This window comes from Trichogramma pretiosum, unplaced genomic scaffold (assembly GCF_000599845.2).
Source record: "Trichogramma pretiosum strain Unisexual culture from Peru unplaced genomic scaffold, Tpre_2.0 scaffold81, whole genome shotgun sequence".
NCBI lineage: Eukaryota > Metazoa > Arthropoda > Insecta > Hymenoptera > Trichogrammatidae > Trichogramma > Trichogramma pretiosum.
Window position 1 is genome coordinate 358,249 of NW_019640793.1, and position 24,048 is coordinate 382,296.

The 24,048-nt window shown below is 35.9% G+C and overlaps 3 protein-coding genes across 8 annotated transcripts in view; 1 reads left to right on the forward strand and 2 right to left on the reverse strand.

The window, feature by feature from the left end:
• Positions 1-126: 126 nt before the first annotated feature.
• On the reverse strand, positions 127-14,585 carry LOC106657333 (muscle, skeletal receptor tyrosine protein kinase-like). Of its 2 annotated transcripts, none has more exons than XM_014378781.2 (9): positions 13,829-14,585; positions 3,675-3,905; positions 3,494-3,582; positions 3,175-3,318; positions 2,610-2,709; positions 2,154-2,434; positions 1,910-2,083; positions 1,675-1,833; positions 127-1,569 (listed from the first exon to the last, which is right to left on the reverse strand). In XM_014378781.2, exons 1-9 carry the CDS (start codon positions 13,932-13,934, stop codon positions 1,276-1,278), a joined length of 1,578 nt encoding a protein of 525 aa, XP_014234267.1. In that variant the 5' UTR covers positions 13,935-14,585; the 3' UTR covers positions 127-1,275. The 2 variants fall into 2 exon arrangements, with proteins under 2 accessions (XP_014234267.1, XP_014234266.1); XM_014378780.2 differs by having other exon boundaries at positions 2,610-2,772.
• Positions 14,586-17,298: 2,713 nt separating this feature from the next.
• LOC106657357 (pickpocket protein 11-like) lies at positions 17,299-18,923 on the forward strand. The gene is made up of 6 exons (XM_023457607.1): positions 17,299-17,438; positions 17,522-17,720; positions 17,800-17,948; positions 18,015-18,158; positions 18,228-18,543; positions 18,612-18,923. Exons 1-6 carry the CDS (start codon positions 17,299-17,301, stop codon positions 18,921-18,923), a joined length of 1,260 nt encoding a protein of 419 aa, XP_023313375.1.
• A 270-nt stretch (positions 18,924-19,193) lies between these two features.
• Positions 19,194-24,048, reverse strand: part of LOC106657396 (potassium voltage-gated channel subfamily KQT member 1) — a 102,906-nt gene continuing 98,051 nt past the window's right edge. For all 5 annotated transcript variants that reach the window (XM_023463644.1, XM_023463634.1, XM_023463639.1 and 2 more), the window contains one exon: positions 19,194-23,828. In XM_023463644.1, the coding sequence (XP_023319412.1) occupies positions 23,443-23,828 (386 nt within the window). In that variant the 3' untranslated portion in view covers positions 19,194-23,442. The remainder of the gene's footprint in view (positions 23,829-24,048) is intronic.

The window sequence follows — 24,048 nt, forward strand, 5'->3', positions numbered from 1 at the left end:
TATTTAAAAATTTAAACATTCTATGATGGCCATTTGAACCTTTGTAGAGTCAAGTTTTTTACACTAAAATTATTCAAGCAGCATTTATAAAAATACAGGGCATACCAGTAAAACAAACAAAGTAAATAATTGTAGGTTGCATTTATTCTTTTTTTTTCATTATGTGTATTGTGTGGTTGAACTTTACAATGATCGTGAACTCAAAAATTGCAACGATATTTTTGGATACGTTGAATTTCCATTTAGTTTCAATGACTTTCGCGAGTGAAGTGCACTAAGTTTACATTTAATTAGACGAAATCTTATGACGCTATAATATATGCTCGAGGCTTGAAATTTTTACTTTTTAGGTATTGATTTTTAATTACACATTACTTTTAATAATTATTTACAGATTATAGAAAATATTTTTTCATCTAATTTACAGGTCATGTAACTAATCTCATACCTCGACATTATCATTGAAATTTACGAACGACTGTTACATGGCAAAGTATGTATATTCATATCATTAAAATTAAATTTTAAAATTACGTTTGCATATTAAAATATGCAATACTTAAAGAAAATTTCCAAGTGCCATCTTGGAATTAATATATTCAAGAACTATATTTTTCGCTAGCTTTTTCAGATCGCTTCTTCAGTATATAAATGTTAAAAAATGCGTACAGTTGTCATTCGTCTAATGACTCTGACATTAAATTGAAAAGAGTACAATTTTGATATTTGTTAAATGCTAATACTTGCCATCATTACATTACGGTTTTTTAAGCTCATTGCATTGACTCGTCAATTTTTCTACAAGTTATTGGAAATTAATGAATTTTACTTAATGCTAATGTAAGATTTATCATGTACAATTTTAAATTTATTATATACATAAGAGTTAAACATTTTTGTAATTAATTTTTTCCATCTAGATAATTTCGTTGTATTTTTATAATTAATTGTAAGGTTATTTTATGATTCGACTAGTATTTTTGTGTCGCTACATTTGTGACCACTAAAAGTTCAGTTTAATTCATTTAAAAAAATTTTTTACAAATTGAATTTATATATATATATTTTTGCTAGTTTCATTGATTTTTATGTACTGCTTTCGATATGCTCCTGAACATTTAATTTTCACCATGATTTCGACATTCTATACTATTCATTTTGTAGGTAGCATTCGTTCTTTGAATAAATACGCGTAATCATCAAGTCGATTTATCGCATTCGTCGATCAATAATAATGCCAGTTTTATGCGTATTTTAATGCGACTCTCTAGCCTGTCAAGTCGGCAAAGTCTGAAGGTACTCTCTGACTGCAGCTGGCGACGGCAAGAGGTAACCGTCGGGATCGAGGGCGTCGCGACTGCAGATCTTAATGGGCCCGGGCGGTGGTCGGGGTAGTGAATTTATCTGGTTCGGCTTATCCTGAGCTTTTCCTAGCCTCTCGAGGACGTCGACGAAACGTATTCGATCGCGAGGCTCGGTCTTCCAGCAATCTCGCATTATTTGGCACACGTACGGTGGGGTGTCATCCGGTGGTATGAGCATGATTCCTTGCAAAATCAACTTGATTACCTACAATTTGTACGATAATTTTCATTGTTAGGATGGTAATTATCAGCAAAAGGGTAAAAAAATGGTCAGTTTTACTAATGGGACCCTTGTTTTTTGAGAGCGTACCTCTTCATTATTGTGTCCGTAGTACGGCTGTTTTCCAAGCGAATAAACTTCCCACAGTACAACTCCAAAACTCCAAATGTCACTTTCAAGAGTGAATCGTCCATACATGACGCTCTCGGGTGACATCCATCTCACTGGCAGTAATCTCGACCCACCGATCTACAAATAAGGAGATCATCAAGTTCTGATAGCGATAGCTACTGGACACCTTAATCAGACCAAAGAGCTTAATTACCTTGTAATAATCGCAAGTATAAACGTCTCTGGACATGCCGAAATCGGCTATTTTTACCACCATACCCGATCCGACCAAGCAATTTCTGCAGGCCAGATCGCGGTGAACGAATCTTTGCGCTGCGAGATACGCCATGCCTGAAGCTATCTGCGTCGTTATCCAGTGCAACGAATCCTGTTGTAAATTAAAAGATGAATATTTTAATAAGAATATTAATTAATAATTATTCGTTTCTCCTGCTTACTTTGTTTAACGGTGGCAATCCGGGAGTAGGAGTCCTGAACGTTGGTGAGTTGGCTCTCAAGACCTCGGCTAAATCACCGTAGGGCATGTATTCGAATATCATCCACGGGCTGTTGATCGAGTCCCGCTCCACTACACCGATCAAAGACAAAATGTTCTCGTGGCGAAAGGTTGACATTATGTCAACTTCGCGCATAAAGTCTTCCTCTGCCTCGCGACTGGCCGTATCTTTGAGCACTTTGATTGCTACAATGTCCCGCGAGTCCCCGCAGATCCATTCCCCTGAGGAAAAGTCCATTGTAATTAATATTTTTGCATAGATTGAATTTCGCACGTTTTATAGAAGAAAAATATTAGACGTTTGCGAGCGTCACGTCGATTATTTCGCGCAACTGCATCGTAGTGGGTTATTTTGTTACTTTTACTACAAGCTAAAAGTGAGATTATATTTACGTACCTTTGAAGACTTTTCCGAAGCAGCCCTCGCCTATGTCTTGTAGAAAAACGAGCGACTCTCTCGGTAGGATTGGCACTTCCGGCGAGGCGCACGTAAAGTACTGTGGATTTGGTGTGTATTTGTTAGCCAATAGTAAACTCGTTTTTAAGTTCATAGGCGTGGCCTGTTTTGACAAATCCACACAATGTGTATTTTTAATAATTATTCCAGAATACTAAGCATTTGCATTTTTTTTTAATGAAGAAACAAAGAAAAATAATCTGTAACCATTACGATGCGCGATCAGTGTTCCGTCCCGGGCAGACAGCCTCTGCCAAGGGTTCAAAGATGCAGATTAAAGTGCTGTGTATTATATTTATATGCGCGTGTTAATAGTGCAAATTCTAGGAAACGCTAATTGCGATACGCAATCACTAGGCTGGAATGTGCAAAGCGTCAATTTTTTTATTGATCAGGAGAAAAGTAATACAGTGTTCAATACACAAATGATTGATTCCGCGTGCGCGCAAGGAGAAAAGTGAAAAGTCATTTCGCTTCGTTATAATATTGCTCGGTGATTGATTACCTCGAGATTGCTTCGCTTGGACTTGGCGTTATAATTGCGTCGTTTGCAGTAGTAGCTTATGAGGCCGATTATAAGGGCTAAGACAACGACGCAGCCGATGACGATGCCAGTGACCTCCGGAACTTTCGGCTCTAGACGCTCTACCTGCAATATTTTAACAATCCGTCAGTCCGATCATCGTTTAAAGCTATCTTAGATGTTTTCTTATAAACATTGAATAATTCATCATCGTTCCATAAGCAGCTCATAATTACATTCAAAAGCTGTAATGTAGCCTAATCTATGTAATTTGTTTAAACCATAGAAATCTAAATTTTACCTGCTTGGCTTCGGGAAGTGCCGTGGTCGTATTGGTGACGTTTCCACTCGGTGGTATGATGTTGTGAATCGGTTTCATATCCGGAGGTACTTTAAAGGTATAATTTGAGGGATTAATTTTTTCGCTAGGCCAAAAGGCCCTAATAAAAGCTGTTGAGATAATAAGAAATGTATATAAATACCAGTGACGCGAGGACACTTGAGATCGAGAGTAGGTGGCGATCCATCGTGCGGGCAGATGCACCTGCTGGTGTCGTTCTCCTCGTCGACTTGACAGGCTGCATCTGTGCCACATATCTGCGGCCTATCCAAGCAGTCCAAAATCTCGGCCGTTTCCGGGAAAAATTGTTGCTGCGTTACAGCTAGCGGTGAGGCCGCCTCGCTACTGCCGTTTCTCATCGGCGATTCTGCAACTGCACGATAAAGCATTCCTTTTACCGATCCATCGCAACAAATGCATAGAAAACATTAATATTTGTACAAGAGCCAAATAAAAGAACTTGAAAGCTCGCAAAGATCTTTGAACGGCGATTCGTGTAAAATCGTCGCGAGACAGCTCTTAAAAAGACATTGCGCTGCAGCTTCTTTATTTAAAGAGCTAGAACCGCGTGTGCTTACATAGACGCGGTTTCCGTTATAAGTGTATTATGAGATCTATTCCGGTTACAGTACGAGCTGCAAGAGTAAAACTATAACATAAATAATGATAATACACATAGCTAACGTCTGCCCAATGCGTGAGGTAGCTCATTTATATATAATAAATATAAAATATATGTACACATATATAGCCGTGCATGCAGGATTTCCTCGTCGAATTATAAAAGCTCTAGCGAAATAATCCGTAGGCAAATTCACCATTTTAGGCTGGGCGTATATCGACGCGGAGTCAAGAGAGATTCTTCCTCGCGGTGCATACTATTTGAAGCGAATATTTACGTATTAATATGCATTCGAGAATCTCGCAAGTTTATTTGGCCTTTTCTCAATTTTTTGTGCTCCGCTGTATGCTGCAATAGCCTGCACCGCTGCCGCCTACGTCGTCGACGACGATGACGACGACGATTGTTATTCTTGTCCACGTGGACAAACACTCTTCGACTAAGTGCAAGCACTCGTTTCTCGATCGTCGTTATTTGAGAGTTATGTGCACATTTGCACGCACTATTGAGTTTGGCTTGTTCTTTCTTCGATAGCTGATTTTCGCATGCTATGCCTCCGTGCAAGAAACACGCTGGTCATAAAGCCTCCTCTGACAAAAGGAGTTTACAATATATGAATTCTCAAATTTTGCTTGGCGTGAAAATTAACATTTATTTTCATGTAGATATTTTTCACGTGATTCATCTATACAATTGATTGAGATGTAAGTTTCAGTGAAAATTCTCAATTCGAATGTTTCAATAAAGGTGTACAGTGTAAACACTACAACCAATTTTTCCAGTACAGTTCACAGGCACGTTTCTCTCGCTAGCCTTTCTTCCCTTCCGCACTCCTAGTCGACTTCATTAGATCTCGATTCGCGACTCAGCTGCCCCAGATATGCTAATACCACTACTGTACTGTCCTAAATAATGTATTGCATTGCAAAGCAGTGTATATATGTACGTATGGATCGCGTGAGTATGAGTGACGTTGATATACTTTTTACATCCGCCTCTCTCTCTCTCTCTCTCTCTCGTTCTTAACATCGATTTTATGCATTAACCGTGAAATACGATTAATTTTCACGAAATTGAATCTATCGATGAAAACTGCCCGAAATTATTTTTTCTCTCTAGAGAGTAACAATATTGATTTGTGCTTGTGTGCTGCGCTTTAGTAAAACTTCTATTATTTGACACAATTCAAGTGACCATTGGCTATATCTTATCGATTATTTTGCATAGGACCAGATTTGGAACTGGTTTTCAAAACTAAACGTACGTGTTACTGTGCCTACTATTCTTGGGGGCCTATATTAGATCGATAAATTATGATTTATTTCATATTCAAAGTTTTGAATCGGTGCATTAGGAACTTCAATCAATCACAATTTTGAATGAACTAGATTTCATTTGTACCATTGTATCATTTAAAATTACATGCAGCTATTAGGTTAATAATACAATTAATTTTTAGTAAAATTTTAAAAGTTACTCTTCAATTCTATAGGATTAAAATGTTTAGAACTATAAATCATAGGCAGTACTTCGTTTAAGGCAAGATGATAAAAATCTTGCACAATATTTGTGTTCGCATAATCATATGTAGGGGGAAAAAACAAGTTATGGTATGATTTTGTCGAAAACTGAAAGCTTTATCGCGGACGAATAAAAAAGGTAATCTAATCTAGCCTCGTGTTCTCAATCCCAATTTTTCTTGCGTGCAGGGGCTTAAAATGCCCATATTTTTTTATAGTAATATAACGTTGCGTTCGTACAATATGTGTTATAAGCGCCAGCGACGAATCGCTTCTAGTCCAAGTTGTTTTTTTTCTTTTAATGCTTTTGCAGTTATCTAAACGATTATGGTTTACGAAAGAGAGAGAAAATACACCAACACCGTTACATGAAAGTTTAAGTCCGTGTTCCCTGAACTTTTCAGTATAAAAGTATTCGTATATAGGTATAAACTTGACCGAGGAATTAATTTGTGGCTAGTTCTTTGAATTTCTCACCTAAATTGTGCGTCTTTATGCGATACTGTGTAAATAAATTCCAATATTGTAGGTTTCACTGCTTAAAAAGATAAAAAACAAAAGTAGCTAAAAATTGCAACTTTCGTGTACTTTCCCTAATTGACCTAAGCTAACGGTGAGTTACACAGGCAGAAATTTTTAAAATATTTGATAATAAATTCAAATATTTTACCAGTAACGGTGATTTTGTATTCATTCATACGAGTCATTTATTCTAGTGAAAGATTCAAAAACAATAATCCTCAGATTTCATACATGGCACACTTAGAGTACAGCTAAATGCACAACGAGCCAGTTTTAACACTATCGCTATCGCACTTATAACTTAAGATTTTCACAGCGCAAGTCAGCGCAACCGCGATAGAGAATTTACAGCTTTCGCAGCGAGAAAAGTGACTCATTGCCACCGCGCAGTAAACAATTTATTTGTGAAAAAAAACAACAACAACATTCGTTTGTAGTTTAATTTGTTGAGCCGACAATTGTGTTGAACGGATTCGATTAAGCTCGAATCGAAAGATTTTTGGTCCCGTACGCGGTCGCGTGAACGCCTGCCCATCTCGCGTTTGGGGGTACATTATTGTGGTGATATTGCGCGCAAACAAAACAAAGAAGGGAAAGTGGCTGACAGTTGGATCGACGATTGTTGGCGCAGATATCTAACTAATTAATTAAAACGTTATTATTCGTAAGAAGTCGAGAGCTTCAATCGCAGACTCGGCACGCGGTAAAAATACCACGACGATATCGCGGCCAGTCGTGATGCTGCATTTTAACCAATGCATGCTAGTGCGCATAAGTACGTATTATTTATGAGAAAAAAATGTCTTGTGCCTGCGGTGTCCGAGGCAATAACATACTCCTCGGCGCCCGCACATCCTCTTTTCTTTACATGCGTTGCAGTTAATGCGTATCTAAATAGTCGGAAGAAAAAATGTGCACTTTTTATCGTCCTTTGTCCGTGCAAACGACTTTTTTGTCGTTTTTTGCGTTGCCTAGGCGGCCAAGTTTGAACGATAGTCGTGAATTATCGCGTCGAGGCCACTCACCCTGCGCAAAAGGGCTTTGCCTCCGCTCTTCCAAGTGAATTGGATTTTCTATGGTTCAGTAGGGTTTTTTAATTATATAAATATAGAGTTGGAGTACTTTAGCCGGCATTTCTCTTCGTACGCAGACGAATGAAGATTTTCGAAGGAGCATCGAGGAATATTTTTAGATAGCCTCGCGGGAACGTTAAACGTCCGACTCTTGATTTTTCGAGCGCGCGGAAACGAAACGGCCACATACAAGAGCAATGAGTATTATATAAACGTTTAGAGACTTGGATCGCGAGAGGGTGACTTGCTCGAAGAGAGCTTGGTAATCGGTATATCGAACGAGTGCGTGGCTGTTGTGCTCTCGGATTCCAGTGGTTTTCGCGAAAGGCATCGTTGGATTTTGGAAAGGTCAAGACGCTGTGGTGGATAAGTTCGCGATGCTGGTGGTACATACGTGGACGCGCGCGAGGCATTAGCCGATCTCGCACTCGGGAGCAGGATGTGCGCTGGTCAAAGCTCGATATATATATCGTATACGTACACAATACATATTGTATATGAGCTGAGCCAAGTTCCGCGGCTTGCTGCGCACACAGAGGCGGCATTCATCTGCCATCACGGGTCTTATTCGTCGCGTGCACAAACATACACGCAAACGCACACATACACATTAGAGTGTACGAATGGCCGCAAGAGCGAGAGAGCGAGAGAATATACAATATATTCTATACTGTAAATGTAAGGCGAGCAACGGGTCAAAGCGTTATCTGCACGCGGTCAGCGGACCCAGACAACGTGCTGCTACTATAACTTCTCGCTCTCTCGCTTATAGATTCATATACAGTCGACGACTCTCGGCCTGCATATAATTTTAACGTATGCAAGCCTTGATCTCGGGCCTAGATTAACCACTATCCCGCACATGTGTAATGTATGAAAGCACCGAGTGTATTATGTACAGCCAGATGCACGCATAGGAGAATTTCGCACTTTGAATGCCGCTGCTGTGCAGTCTACTTGTATTGGAGGCATAGAATAAACCTACCAGGAGCGCGAAAAAAGCTGCCTTAATCTTGTATACTGCAGCGATTATGCCGCACGGAGCTTTTTAAATTGACTACGCTCTGTATACTTGAGCGATTGTGAATCGTCCGTTTGGATTACACGCGCGGCATGCCTAGTTTAAAAAGTTTCTCTATACTTTACGATAAGATAAGGAGGTTACGCGAGGCCACAGCCTCTATATCATCCCTTTCGGACATACTCGTCGGCGACTTATTTCGTTATTGACAAATTATTCATCGCGGAATTATTTTCAACTTTGTTTTGAATAACTCCGACAACTTTTTCTATCGTCTTATCTAGCCAATTAAAAATACAGTTCAAACGAAATATCAATCGAGCCTGCCACTTTCATTTTTTAATTCGATTTGTTGTTGCGTAAATATTTCGCCCTCGCAAGCAAAATCCCGGCGCGAGAATCGCATAGGCAGTTATAGCGATAAAACTGATCCATGTGAGTCGCACGTGCTGCGTTCGATCCATGATACCGATCCTCCATATATTGTTTTTACACCTTAACATTGTATGTAAATTTTTGCCTACAGATTTTAAGTTAGCTTCTTGACTACGTTCGATCGATCAGTCAGAGAAATATTACTAGGCATCTTCGAGAGACTGTCAGCGATGATCGAGTCGATTAATAATTCATAACAATTTTAATATTTTTTGATAAAAATTAAGGCACATAATATTGTGCCTATCTACGTATTTTGTGTACTCGCGTGCGGACAATGTCATAGATCACGCAGAATCTCGAATCACCGCATTAGCAAGTTCTCCTTATCGCGCTCTTTAATCTGCACAGCTCGATACGTTTACATACACACACACACGCTCACGTACACTCGAAAGTGGTGGTAAATCAGCATTACGTGATGGTTCGTTTTCGCATTAAGCGGCTGTATACGCGCTGTACTCACTTGGCCGATGTATAATCCTTTTAACTGATAAATATTGTTGTATATACTCAACTTACTTCGTGACACGAGGACACACGATTGCGGTGCGCTTTCCCGAAACTCGCAAATTTAAAGTTGTTATTTTTTCATCGGGATGATATGAATTGTTCATGGAATCAATTTTTTTGAAAGATTCATAACTGATTTTGTTGAAATAACAAGTGCATGTGTTCCGATAGCCAGGCACCGAAGTTGACTTTATAAAAATAACAGCGCTAATATAATGCATAGCTTTGTGCCAGCGCTGCGCAAGAAAAAACATTGATCCAGAACTGAACAGATCGTAGATTAGATCATATACTAAAGACCGTCTGTGAACATGTGCATGAAACTTTAAACACAATGTAATTATACTGATTTTTCTCTGTTTGAAACATTTAAATATTTTTCTGATCAAACGCGAGGTTATAGAATCGTACAGTACATCGTGCATATTACAGATACCTATGCTCGATTCAACATTATGTAAGACATGATATAGGCGGCAAGCGATGAGTAGGGAAAATTAATCGATTCACGACGGCCGATGACGTCGATATTTTTCGATTTTATTGCATGCGCGAATATAAACTTGAAAACGCGCATTCTCATTTATGCGTTTAATATACCTTCACTCGACTCGAAAGCTATGCGTCGGATTTTCGATTTTACGCGGCACAGCGATCATTTGTCTTTAATGAGATGCACTTGGTAAAAGTTCGACTTTCCGATCGGCATGTGTACCTTCAGGAATTGCAGTATATTGCTTATACGGATGAGCATATAACATTCCAGATACATAAATTCAATGTACACGCATATTTAAAATAATTTGTTCGTTCACTTCATTTGTGAAATAAAAAGTAATATCATTCGAAGGAAAGATATTTTATTTCTTATCGGAGCATGTATGATGAAAGATTCTAATTCTGTAACTAAATGATATTGAATAGTGTTTGAATCTATCGCACACTCCGAAAGCCTATAAAAAGAATCTCTTGTGAAGTATAGTTCTTCTTTCAAACAGGGCAATAAGTTATATGAGTACGTACGATGTGCGCATTTGTATTTGTGCATACGAGTATGCAGTGTCCCTGAAAGGTTTGATCGTAAAATTAAAATGTAAACTTGCTTATCTATTTACGAGTACCATTAGATATTAATTCGGGTTTTCCGAGCAAAAATGAGTTACGTAAAGCGCGAGTGAAAGCAAGGCAGGGCATATGAAATAAACGACATTATCTGTGAGCGTAGAAACAAACATAAACTTTTTGACGATAATGCCACGATATATACGTACGAACTTGTGGATCATTAGGATACATTTGAATATTTCATTGAAAGCGCATTCTCGAAAAGTTTATGGGTATGGCATATACAATCAGAAAGGAATTGGCAAGAGCATCAATCCAAGGTTTTTGCGCTCATATCATGCATCTGGAACTATTTATTTTCGCTTTGAAATTTAACGATTTCAGCTTCTCAGCTTGAGGTATCGTATTTACGCGAGATCCGATTAATCTCTATGACGCGCCGTAAAAATCAGCTTGTGGGTAGACGCGATGCTTTACAAATTTGTGTGTGTGTGTGTACTTGAATTTGTAACCGACAGATCTTCGAGATGGGCTCAGCGGTTGCGATATCTCGAACGCAAAAGTTTTCTCATTCGTATTATACAGTTTTCGCGCATATACTCGCGTGTATATATGCAACGTTGCCGTTATAGTTTTGCTAGAAAGTAGCACCGTCTGCCCGTCTATATGCCGCGAAGATTAGATTATATGCATTTTTCATAACTTGGTATCTTGGTACATATAAACGCGTCCGAGTTTATATAAGATATGCAAGATATGTCCGGCGATAATGCGGGGAGACAATGAAAACGTTTCTAGCGCTCTGCGTAAGCGTGCATGAGAGCTACTACAGATTTTATCGATTAGAAACGTAAAATTTAATAGGACGCTTTATAACGGGAAATTCTGTGGGTAGATTCAATCATCCGCTGAACTTGCAGATAAAAATGAAAATTCATGATGTCGGCAGTTACTATATTTATTTCGAGGTCTTCGTAAATCTATAAAATCGCGCATCGCAATAAAAGACAAAACAAAAAAGGAAAGCTAAACACGAATTGGGAAAACGATTCAATCGTTTCTATAAGTAGGCGCAGTAATATAAGCTCCTTTCAGTTCAAACGTAGCTCTTTTATGGTACATTTAAAAAAAAATTAATATTCCGCGCTCTTGTACATATAATAGTGATGTTGCACTGAGTATATAATATATCATTTTAGGGAACAAGTATGAATGATTGTAATTGTATAAGTATACACCAAAATTTTGAAGAGTCGAAGAATTTGATACGAAGCTTTTAAAAATATATATAACTTTTTAAACGATCATTTTCTTCAAATTAGCCATGTCGGTTTTAATCTTTTATAATTGTATCATGTTAATATACTAACGATTTTTAGTAAACACTGTATCGATTACTTTGTGCAGATATAATATGTACTTAGCATTGAAAAAAACTGTAGAAAAATAAATAAACGTTCGTTGATTTAAAACCGCTGCGAATTCATTGGCAAAGAGCTTTTTCATAGAAAAATGCTATTTTTATGTATGACTACTATTATAAACTAACTAAACTTTTATTATTTATGAATTAATTATAAATCTTCAATTGAAGCTGATAAAAAAAGGTTGTGCTGAGAGTACATTGTATTCTGAGTACATATAATTCGATCTTAGGCAAAAAGCTGAGAAGGTCAATGTACGGACATTTGTTTGGGAATTCAATCGAATTTACAAAAATGTAAATGAAATTGTCCTACGATGCCTGGTTCAAAATCTTGTTTTCGAGCCCATCACAGAGTTTCCTCAATGAGAAAGCCAAAATTTTTCAAATCTTTCACACAAGCGTCGTCTAAAATGTCTGAGTTTTTATGGTAGAGAGAATAAAGTTTATCTCCAGGTGGTAGAGTAAGAGAAAATAAGGCCCCTAAAAATTTTTATCAAACTTTTTTTTTGAAACGTGATGAGATTTTAAAATTTGCCCATTGATGAAATTCAATCATCCATCTAGCCCAGAAGGTTTCCAAATTTGCACAGAGCAGAGTGTGTACGTTCAGTAGCTATTCAGCCATAGCAGGCCAAAAGGTAGGCAACAGACAAATGTCCAGCGATAATTAGGATTAATTGTGTCCCGTTACAGGCAGCCTCGTGCGCGACATACATAATATTGGTTCGTTATCGCAGCTCGTACAGTTAACATGTACTGCCAATCCCATAATCGTTTATACCGAAGTAAACCGCGGGTGACGATAATAATAAACAGGAACGATTGCGTAATGCTATGGGTGCGTGCGAAATGCGTAAACGCGCGCGGCTGGCCCCAAGTATTTGCAAATATTCGTGTGTCTGCGCAGTTATGCACAGTGTGCAGGTATTTATTGTTGTTCATATGTGTGTGTGTGCGCGCGTATTTATTATTGTGGGTGGCTGAGCTGTCGCGCGCTGCAACCCTGGACAAATCGACTGTCATACATCAAAAATGTCCCGCATGCATGTACAATCTGTTTTCAAGGGAACTGTATGGACACGTGACGACGCAGCTGTGCGACCATCGTACAGGATAGTATATGCGCTCGCGCTACAGAGAGAGAAGTACAGAGTTGCTTCTTTTGTATGCGTGTTTCCCTTTGCTGCAGCGCACCGCGAGCAATTCTCTGAATCGATCGTCATATTTTGCATACAATGCCAACTTTCCGAGCTGTGTGATCGTCGTCGTCGTCGTCGTCGCTCTAGAATGACTTTTTGCATTTCGCAATATATTGTTGTCCGCTGCTGGTGTACTGCACTGTACTACACCGTTGCTGCTGCTGTTGCTGTTGTTGTTATTGTTGTTGTTGTTGTTGTTGTTGTTGTGATGCTACTGTCATTCGGGCGTTCGGCTGTTATTGCAAAACTCAGGAATTTCTCTATCGCTTGAACTCGGAGAGACAGCTTTCGCTTATAAGAGCTCTCGTTTTATTTTGCGAATCTCGAACACCGAGTATTTTGCGCGTCAGCCTGAGCTCCGATGATACTGCGGCGATGATATATGCAATCATTTTTACTACAAACGTACTATATACCAGTATCGCCTCTTCTTATGATTGTTTGTACAAATTCAGATCGAGTATCCGTTTGAATGTTCATTTCAAAATTTTCTTTTTCTCCTTTCACTCATATGTACGTAAAAACTTAGGTTCGAAATAAATTTTCATTTTACAACGAAATATTCTATCGCTCACGCCTATACCCGAGCTCATTACCGATCAGGACCAGATTGAATGAAATGAAATATATTATGCTTTTATTGCAATTTCAATTGCCTTTTAAGCGAACATAGAAAATTTCATCAATATTACAATTTAATCAATGTTAATTAAAAAGATTTATAACACTTACAAAATACTTACATACGTAAAAATACAACTTAGAATATTGTTACGCACTATATTTTAAAAAACTTATTATCATCATTATTTTGAATAAATTTTGGGTATGTTTGAGGGATATTATTTTTTTTTTTTTTTTTTTAAGAAAAGGAGAGATTAATCAATAGCATGTGCCTACCCGAAACAGACAAGTCGAATACTCGATCAGGCATGAGTCCTTTCCTCGAAGGCAGTAATTTCAGCTGCATAGGATTTTTTTTCCTGCGACGCGTTGGTTTAGCCATGGAAATTCACGCAGCGCATCACGGCAGCGAATCAACGGTAACAATTATACGTAGACAATCAAGGCTCGGCTTGCGTGTGGCCGATTTCACTGTGCGACGACGATCGGCACCTTTGAGCTATGCTACCGACGTGGACGCTCCCTTCATAGTTGCACCGTGTGTGCGCGCGCGGTTGTTGAGCAGGTGAATTAGCAGCCATTCGCTAAATGCGAGACGCGTGGAAAATACATCATTTGACGTTTAGTTGAACAGTTATTTTTTATTGAACCTTTACTGCAATTTAACATGTACTTGGCGAGCAGCACATCTTTTACTTTTATTTTACTGGAAGCTTTTTAATGAGAAAAAAAGTCGATCGGATATTGACTACTTGTTGCCATTTTTCACAACTTCACATCGGGCACACAGTAAACTTAAAATTTTAAAAATCGCTTGAAACTCCGTGGTCATAATTATTCACAATCATTCGCTGACTTCAAGCACACTTGCCACTTGTTTTTTAACCAGAAAAAAATTCAGCACTCCTAATTCAAATTCAAGCTGCATACACTTTTACACATACGCATATAGAAAAACGTTCACAAACAAACGGTGGTCGGCTGCTGACTGGTAGCTGCCGAGCTCGGCACCGCAGTATCCGCGCGCGTAACGTCTTCGAAGGCACAGCAGCAGCAACAGTCCGCCTTCTCTCTTCTCAAAGCGGCTGCTCTTCGCGCTTTATCTTCCTGATATCTTTCTCTCGCTCGCTTACGCTTTCTTGCTCGTATAGCTTGTCTCTGGCTCTATAGGCATTCATGAGCATATACACGATGATGTTTTTCTCGTGCACTTGCGTAAAACGCCTTCGTATTATGATTACCCTGTATATGCGTGCGTGCAAGTTTGCACTCGATGATTATATACGGCATCGCACCTGGCCATGATCGATAAAGATCCAGGCCTCGAGTAGTGTCTCGAACGATTTAATGACTGCCAGAAGCCCTCCTTATTACGCCATATAAGTAATGTATCAAAAATACTGTTAAAGATACTTTTAACGACGCTTGTGATGTCGCATTAGGCAACACGATTATCTAAAATTTTGTAGACAATCAAAATTTATCTTTTTAAAAATGTGGTCACTTAAAAGTTTAATTCTATATTTAAACGAATTTGAAGTTGAAATTGGTCGAAAAGAGAACAATATTCGTTTTCTCTTTAATTAAATTATCAGATCTTGCAAATCCAAGGCAAAATTATACATTATTACTTTATGCAGTCTTTTCAATGTAGATAAGTGTTGTACTAATACTGTGCTTACTTCTGAAAGGATCAAAATATTTTGTCCTAATATAATAAGATTATTAAAATAATGTATAAAAGTGTTTTATACTTTACCACAGTTATAATGAATGAACATTTACCACGCTCATTTTTTTCTGCATACGGATCTATGGACAATGAAATATCTGTCAATGGTAGAGCTTGTTGAATTTTCAGGAAACGGAAATGTTCTTTCACAGAATCAATGCATTATAATACATATATATGTATGCACTGCGCTTCCCATTCATAAAATATACTCGAATAAAAGTTTTCGAATTACGAACTTTTTATGTTGAATGAGGTTAATTCATTCAGATAAAATTTTAAATTTATGTTACATATAAGTGCCCTGTAAAATAATTTTGAAATAGAAGATGCGAAATCATAAGAAACGAATCGTCTTGATGTTGGTTATCAAGTCAAAGGTCACACAATCAAAAAGTATGAAAATGTGTTGTGAAATCAACCTTTCGGTTGTGACTGTTTATTCCACTTAGCTAAAATCATTAGCGTCTATCATTCATGTGGTTTTTCTAATATCATCTTGCAAATTTTTATAAATTATCTCAGAAAAATATAAAATATAAATATGTTCTTAAATATGTATAATTTGTTCTTCAGCCTTCAATATGCTGTCTGTTACAAATTATTTTTTTTTCACGAAAATGTAGCGTGCATTGAACCACGATTCGCTTGTTACAAAAATATTCAAAGTTATTTTGTAAGTTTAAAGTCTACAAAATTCGCTCATGGTTAAGATACTAATTTTTTTCAACTCCGTCGATTTCTCATTTATTTTTCAATTTATCGAACAACAAGCTATGATTCGATTAATTACCTCTTGTCAATTGTTATTAAATAAGATTATTCTTCACTAACTTCGACTTTCTCATTCTATAAATGATAAATAAACATCGGTCAAAAATATACTTCACAATTTTCATCGTGAAAGCCACAATCACTCTTAGCTTTGCAATAAAAAACTTTACAAAAACTTAACAAAAAAAGGTATTTTGATTGGTTTTTCCATTGAACTTTCGTCGGTCTGTCAGTTATGTCAAAATGAAATACTTTGCACAAATTTATACCATCGCATTTTGTTGAACCCACCTTAAAAAAATTTCTTAAGCAAATTGTGTCAGTAAAAAACTTACAACATTCGAAGTTGCAAAGATTATGTTAACAGCTGCGTTGAAATAATTAAGTTAAGAGTTGATTTTCTAAAAAAATTTTATAGTCAAGTTCAACAAGTTTTATTATTGAGACTCGCTTATACGTAAGCTCGTTTAAGCATTGGCTCTCCTTTGTATTATGGTGTTATTCACTTCATTCTTCTTGGCATGCTTCGAAGAGTGTTTGTTTTGGAGTGAAAAGTATATACAGTACATATAGGGGGTTAAGCCAAGTACGAGTGCGTGCACTCGCTGCCTGATATCTTTGTCTCTCAACAGTATATGAATAGGTGTATTTTTGTCATGCTTGAAAGTAAAAAAGAAAGAAAAAAGATTCATATGAAGACTGACTGATGCATCTTGAAAAGGTTATCGTCTATTTGTTGCATTTAATTTAGTTTTTACTTTTATGTATTAACCACTGTGTGCGAACGAAGGAATTGGCAGCGGTTTTTATCTTTTAGTAATAAAATCAAAGGTAAGTGACTGTTTTTTAAATGAACCAATATTTATTATAATACATATTAAAAATGTAGTATAAACAGTGGTACAGCCCAGTACAGCACTGAAATTGTTAATGCAGCGATTGATTAATTTTTCATTGATTTTCCAAGTTCCAGCAATTATTCAACCTCTTTTAGTATTTTTTAATTACGATATTTAACATGAATAGCTTTTTTTATTGAAAGATCTAACTTAACGATTGTTGAACAATCACATTATTCAAGTCACGCTACGGATGAAAATCGATATTTTAGTCTATTGACAGCTTCTAAACTTGTATGATTCACTAGTTTGCTAGTTTCTCTTCAATTGCTCAATGTGAAATGCTAAGAATTGAATAAGTATAAAGAAATGATTTGATTTAGGGCCTTTTATATTCAGCAATGGTTCACTTGTCGGATTACCGGTCATCTAGCAAGATACTTAAAGTCAGTTTGCAGAAGCGTAGTCGAGAATTTGTGCTTGAAAATTCGCTTCATGTTATACCATACTTACTTGATCCTACGAAAAAAATTTTCGAAAGGTTTGAATTTTTAAATATTATAAGGTAGAGTCCTAATAGAGTTGAAGTACTTTTATATAACTATTGAATTTTATCGTATCAAGAATTTGGTGGCTTACAGTATTTACTATTTCTGTATTGGCTGCAATTTTATCAATTATTTTAATATGGAATAAATTTCGATCTTCTCCAACATTGACGTACCTTTACATCGATACAGAAAATACCGTAATTAAATTTCCAAATTTTTATCTTTGCTTCGGCGATTCATACCTGAATTTCACAACTTTTAACTTTAATTCGGTAAGATTTTTAACTTTTTAATAAATACACCAAAAAATCAATTACATCGGATAAATTTATCGAATGCATATTTTTTCAGAAACAGAGAAATGCTCTTCGATCTTTATATAAATGGAAAGACATAAATTTATTTCCTGACAATGAAGAGTTGAAAAATATTGATTTAGAAAAATTATTTTTGAAATTAACACCCGAGTGTGGTGATTTTTTTAATGAATGTCAATTTGGGTTAGTGCTCGGATCTATACTTTTGTTACTGTTACTTACAATTTAAAATCATATTATTAAATCTAGGAATGTTCCATTTTTATGCGGTGATTTATTAACGAATAAAGTATCTACGGCCAACGGAATTTGTTGCGAATTAAAGAATAAAACAGTTTATAAAGCTGATCGATTTTGGAATTTTAAATTCCGCCCACGACAGTATCCGATAAGGTAATTATTTAATTTCTTAGTAATTTTAAATTCCACACAATAAGTTAAATTTACATTCGGCGATGGAAGTTTTTTTATTAGTGGAAAGTATGAACTTCCTCCTTTTTATGGCCATTTAGTAAATTACAATATTACTGGCACGACATCGATCGAATTAAGCCTAACCATCACATCTACGTCAGGCAGTGTTCAATTTTTACCACAAAGTCAACGTAAGTGTGTTTTTGAAGGTGAAAGCTCGGAATACACGGATTGCGAGAATACACAATATAGGGCCAAAATGAAAGCAAATTGCGGATGTGTTCCTTGGTTTGACGCAAGCAGTTTGCTTGACGTCTGTTCGATTAACGAGTATAAATGTTTATTGGAATTTTTTACGCGCGAGGTACTCTGCACAAAATTTTTTCACTTAAAAAAAAATTATATTTTCAATATATGTCATCTTTTTAATAGCTTTCAACAAGTAACTGCTATGTACCTTGTGAAAATACCGCTTACACGTACGAAAAATTTGATCTTAGTACTTTAACTGTTCGTCCCAGTGAGATAAATATTAAAAAATGGCCAGTCGTACGTTTTCGTCGCGTTACGAGATTTGGTTGGCTGGATCTAGTTGCTTCTTTTGGTGGCATCGCTGGCTTCTTTACTGGTTACTCAATTATTGCAACCTTTGAATTCGTATATTATTTTACATTGCACGTTTATTGCGGCGCTGTGTTAGCTGTACCAAAAATACGATTCAATGTGCGTCCAAAATATCAATAAAGGAATATTTTTGTTTATTTATTGTCCCAAATAATTGATAATATTTTGATTTTGTTGAGCATATCACAAATTTTCTTGGATAATAAATTGCATTATAGGCAATCGTAAATATGATAAAAAAAATATGCTTATTAAAGACTTTGAATACAGTTTATTATCAAGTTCATAGCTTATGACGAATTTGGCATAATTTTTTGTTTTCGTCAAATTCATAGGGAAAAATAAATAATAAACATGAATTATAAAATAAATTTGTGTATTTATTTCAGATTTTTCAAATCCTTTGTTTCACCTTTTGCCTAGTGTTACATATTCAAGATATTTTTTGACATTCAGAAAAATCGATTTCAGAATGTTGATTTTTTTCGCTTTTTAAGATTCTATTAACAAAGTCGTTCTAAAAGATATATACCCAAGCCGCTGTAGCACACGAGAAAATTTATCAAGCACTTAAACTTTTTTAATATCGTCGACCAAGTTTATTAATTAATATTATATATAAAGATAAATGTCGTACCTTTGCGTGATGTTAAAGCAGTCATGAAATTCTTGCAATTATTCTCTGATTTAAAAAACGTAACTTTGGCTATGTGTTTAGGCTTTTGAAATATAAAAGAATGTATGATGTCGGTATGGCGATGTTTTTAAGTCATCCCCGGCACCTTGGTATTCAAATTCGGCTGATGCTGAGTTTTCTCTGCATCATAATGCACAATTAATGAGCGTTAATTTTCCGATAAATTCTATATTTTTGGTTGTAATTCCCATAAATACATAGCGATAAATTGTAAAATAATTATAGTTGAGCCACAGCTTAGATTCTCTTACGAATTGATGCAGAATTTAAAGCTCATGCGATGAATAATCGTTTCTAACTAAATTTTAATAAGTACTTATAATAGTCTATGGGTTATTCTGGTCCCTGATCTAAAAGTGATGTAATGAGTATTAGTAAAGTATTCTTTATTCCGAAGTTGATTGATAAGTTGATCAAATTTTGAAGATTTAAATTTGACTGTTCATTTTGAAAGAGTCATATTTTTGTAATCGCTACTCTAAATTTTGTTTCTGAGTTTAAATAAAATGATAAAAGTAGCCTTTGATTCTTTTTTGCGCTAAATATTCTTTCAAAAGATTTTTAATTTTTTTAATAACTCAAAATATAAAAACATTATTCCCGATAGTTGTTGTTACTTATGCTGTGTTGGACATACATGTCATCAAGTACTTCATCAATTAAATATCCAATTATCATAAGTTGTTATAATTGATGTTCAGAAACGGTTTGTTACTTTGTACAAATGATTAATTTTAGATTTCAGTGCCTCGTTCCACTGAACTGAGGTGGCGATGCTGAAAATTGGAAAGATAACGATTTCTGTTGATTCATAGACATAATAGTACTTTATAATACAAGGGCTATAAGTAACACTTTACGGCACGCGGTAGTTTAGGGCCCGAGCGCAGCGAGGGTCCAAATAATAACCGTGCAGAGAAAGTGTTCCCTGTGACCCCAGTATCGTACTCAATTTTATAGCGCTGAGCTAAGTTTACATTTATGCCTCCTTTTCCGAGTCATGAGTTGCACTTTCTGGTACCGCGAAGTGAGGTTAGTACCTGTGGCACCGCAAACGACGTGGTGCCGTAAAGTGCGACTTATGCCACCGAAAAGCGTGTCATAAATGTGACTTATGCCCCAGAGTGCTATAAAATGAATGTATTTTTTAGGGCTGTGCGAGTACTCGAAAAAACTCTAGTACCCGAAAAAACGCGAGTACTCGAATTTCCCCGACTCGACTCGAACTCAAATCGTAGAGTAAAATCGGTTACTCGCACAGCCCTAGTACGTTTTGCCATTTACTGGGCATTGCAATATCATTTAATCGTTGGTCGATCGTGAGAATGGCGCGGTATATCTGTTTGTATCAAAATACATTATACATAGTACAAATTCACTAAGAATCTTTGAAACACTCGGACCTTATTATATGCGTTTTTTAGTTATTAATCAAGTACTTTAGTATACAAACTTGCCCAACACTGTTTTCCTACATCTAAGTAGATCATTTAGACAAAAATTTATCAAATGTCTATTATTTAAAAGCAAAATACTTATTGATTTTACTTCATCGCCAAATAGTTTTTATGATAAATCTAGAATCAGTACAGAGCATACAGTTGCATGGAATGTGTACTGTAATTGCCACTAGTTATACATATATTGTATATTCTTTCATCCATTCAAACTGTATGTATATAAGTCGCTATATTCATCGAGCTACTGCACTTACATCAATTTTATGCTAAAAATTATACTTTGCTATACATTTTTTTACATGACGCCCAAAGTTTTTTAAATTCATTATTAAGATAATTTTTCATCGATTTTAATGATGATAGTAGTTCACACATTCATCAAGACCAATGAGAATATATAACGTTTTTTCGTAGTTCGTGAATACTGCATACATTATTATTTTGATCTATTTTAATGTCTCGAAAAGCTTTGCAATAGTATTAAAATGTAGAGTAGGACGAATAATCGCAATTTTTCTGATATAAAAGATGCTCAAGCATATTTCATTAGCTGCCTTACGAATTCTGACTATGCATCATTTTTGCTATGCGCGGTCTTTTGCTTCTAGAATGCCGAAATGATTATTGACAATCTGTATATGTTTTTGTCAAAAATAACACATATATTGCTCAAGTAAGTCTTCTTACGAAATGTTTAGAATAAAATGTGTTCCTAACGCAAAGCATCGAATGCGCAATCGATGTCAATGTGTGTCAATTTTTAAAAAGACCGTTCACTTAATTTTTTATATTTTATAAAATTCTGAACAGACATAAATTTTTTAATTATTATCTATCTTTTACAAAATTGTTTTGCAAAAAATTCTCATCTAGTCTGATGTAAGTTAGATTTTCGTCCATTAGATTCGAGGTACAATCTTTATTATAATTTGATTTTTCAACAAATGAACGCATGATAGCATCTGTAATTAATCTATATTGTAAATATTGTACAAGCGTCTTAATTGTGCCCTAAGTTTATTTTATTGTGTATATATCAACATGATTTCTTTATAATGTATAAAGGGTCTTAATAATATATACTTGAGTTAAAAATTGGTGGTTCAAGGGCTATTTTAATTATTCTTCCTAAGAAATAGTTTCCGATTATCACACATGTATTTATACGTGAATTAGCATAGTGAGAACGTGTGCTCATGCGAGTTACTTTAACCTTTGATTATTCTGAGACCTGCCCAAAAGCTTAAATTATTTAATCATTTCATCTAAATAACACAATGATAGTATTTACTAGTCTCAAAGTAAATAATTACCAACTTATGTATCGATGCGAAAGCAATCTCAAGATTATCTTATTTTTTATGGAAAATATTTCCTATGCAAAAATTACATTTTTGCAATTATAAATAAAAATTCAAAATAAGTGATCGTGATAATTTATTGGTATGAGCTAAATTGTGCGCAAATATTTCTTGCGTGGAAGACTGACCGGAAGAAAGTGTCGCAGAAAATTTGAGTGATAACAAAATAAAATTTAAACACATAAATTTTCTAAATACATAAGTTTCGATTTTTTACCATAACATAGCACTTTGATTTCTTAATTTTAGGGTTTTCATGTTAAATTACAATATGATTATACGATATCATTTTTTACGGCAATATTGTTATTTTATTCATGAGATTTCGATTTCGTTGTGCCGTATTTTCTCTTTGGCAAGTTTAGGGTATATATTATAGTTTGCATGTATTTGAATTAGGTGTATACTTTGTATACACGTAAGTAGTTAAATACATGTTATAAATAAAAGTCTTAAATGAAACGAGTAACAAATTTTACTATGAAAAACAAAGACCCTACCGGAGGGTCAAAAATGTTCTACCCTTCAACTAGAAGCTGGACCCTGAACAAAAGTAATCTTATCTCGTACTGTAGAGTTCAACGAACCGATTGATATTGTATTATAATTGATGCATACTTTACGCGTTAAGCTGGTGTAGCAATATCAGTCAGTTTTTTATATTTGTTATACATTTTCGAATCACCTTTTGCAAGAGGCCACGCTTGTTTTAATACTATTCATGTGTATTTATAATTTTTATTTTCGATTTATTTTTATAATACAACCTTTACAGATATATTCATCTTATTAAGCGATATCACGCGTAGTGAGTTATTATTTTATTTAAAATTTTTGTAGACAAATTTTATAATTTTTATGCCCTTAAGATTACGCTAGGCACCGATGCCACGTCATAGCTCCCCCATGGCTGACGTATGAACGAGCTATATACATTATACATATTTCCTAATATATCTTTTTTGTATTTATACTATATACATATTTTTTTTATATATGTATTATACTTGTTTAACGCTCTAGTTAGAGAAATAAAGTTACAGAGGAAGCTATAAAGTTGTCCACGAGAGGCTGCATGCGGTAGTTGTAGCAGGACAGTGCGCTTGTCCCGGACGGCGTGGCTAGGAACGGGCGTGCGAAGGCTGTTGCTCGCCTTGAGGCTGCTGCTGCTGATTATTGTTGCGATGATGGTGTTGGTCGACCGCCAGGTCGAGGTGCTCTTGACTATTAGAGCTTGGAGTCACGATGATTTGCGTGCGCGTGCCCAGTAAAGCTGCGTTTTCACCCGAAGTCTCGTCCTCCTCATCATCGTCCTCCTCGTCGTCCTCTTCGACCTCGTAATCAGGTTCGCGTCCAGCCTCGTTCTCCTCGTCTTCGACAACGGCGTCTTCGATTTCTTCCTCATCGTCTTCATCGCAAGCCCCGACCCCTTCTTCTTCTTCTTCCTCCTCGTCAGCCTCTTCAGAGTCGATAGGATAATATTCGTCGTGATGATCGATCCCTTGATCTGTAAATACATCAAGGTTTTCAAATATTAACTCTGTTATATTTTATGTACTATGATAATGCTCTAATATGGCATTCACGATCAAATCAATGGTCATCGTCGTTAATTTTTTTGTATTGTAAAGTCAGAAATTTTTTAAAAAGTGGTCCACTAAATGAATATTTGAGAACCAATTAACTCTTATCTAACTTATAAAAAAGAGATGGACCTAAAAGTGAAG

Coding starts and splice junctions, on each gene's coding strand:
- LOC106657333 (XM_014378780.2), bottom strand. CDS start 13,934: ATGGCTAAACCAACGCGTCGCAGGAAAAAAAATCCTATGCAGCTGAAA. Junction 3,319..3,493: donor CACTTCCCGAAGCCAAGCAG/GTAAAATTTAGA, acceptor AAAATATTGCAG/GTAGAGCGTCTAGAGCCGAA. Junction 1,570..1,674: donor ACGGACACAATAATGAAGAG/GTACGCTCTCAA, acceptor TACAAATTGTAG/GTAATCAAGTTGATTTTGCA.
- LOC106657357 (XM_023457607.1), top strand. CDS start 17,299: ATGGTTCACTTGTCGGATTACCGGTCATCTAGCAAGATACTTAAAGTC. Junction 17,721..17,799: donor CAACTTTTAACTTTAATTCG/GTAAGATTTTTA, acceptor ATATTTTTTCAG/AAACAGAGAAATGCTCTTCG. Junction 17,949..18,014: donor TTTAATGAATGTCAATTTGG/GTTAGTGCTCGG, acceptor TATTAAATCTAG/GAATGTTCCATTTTTATGCG.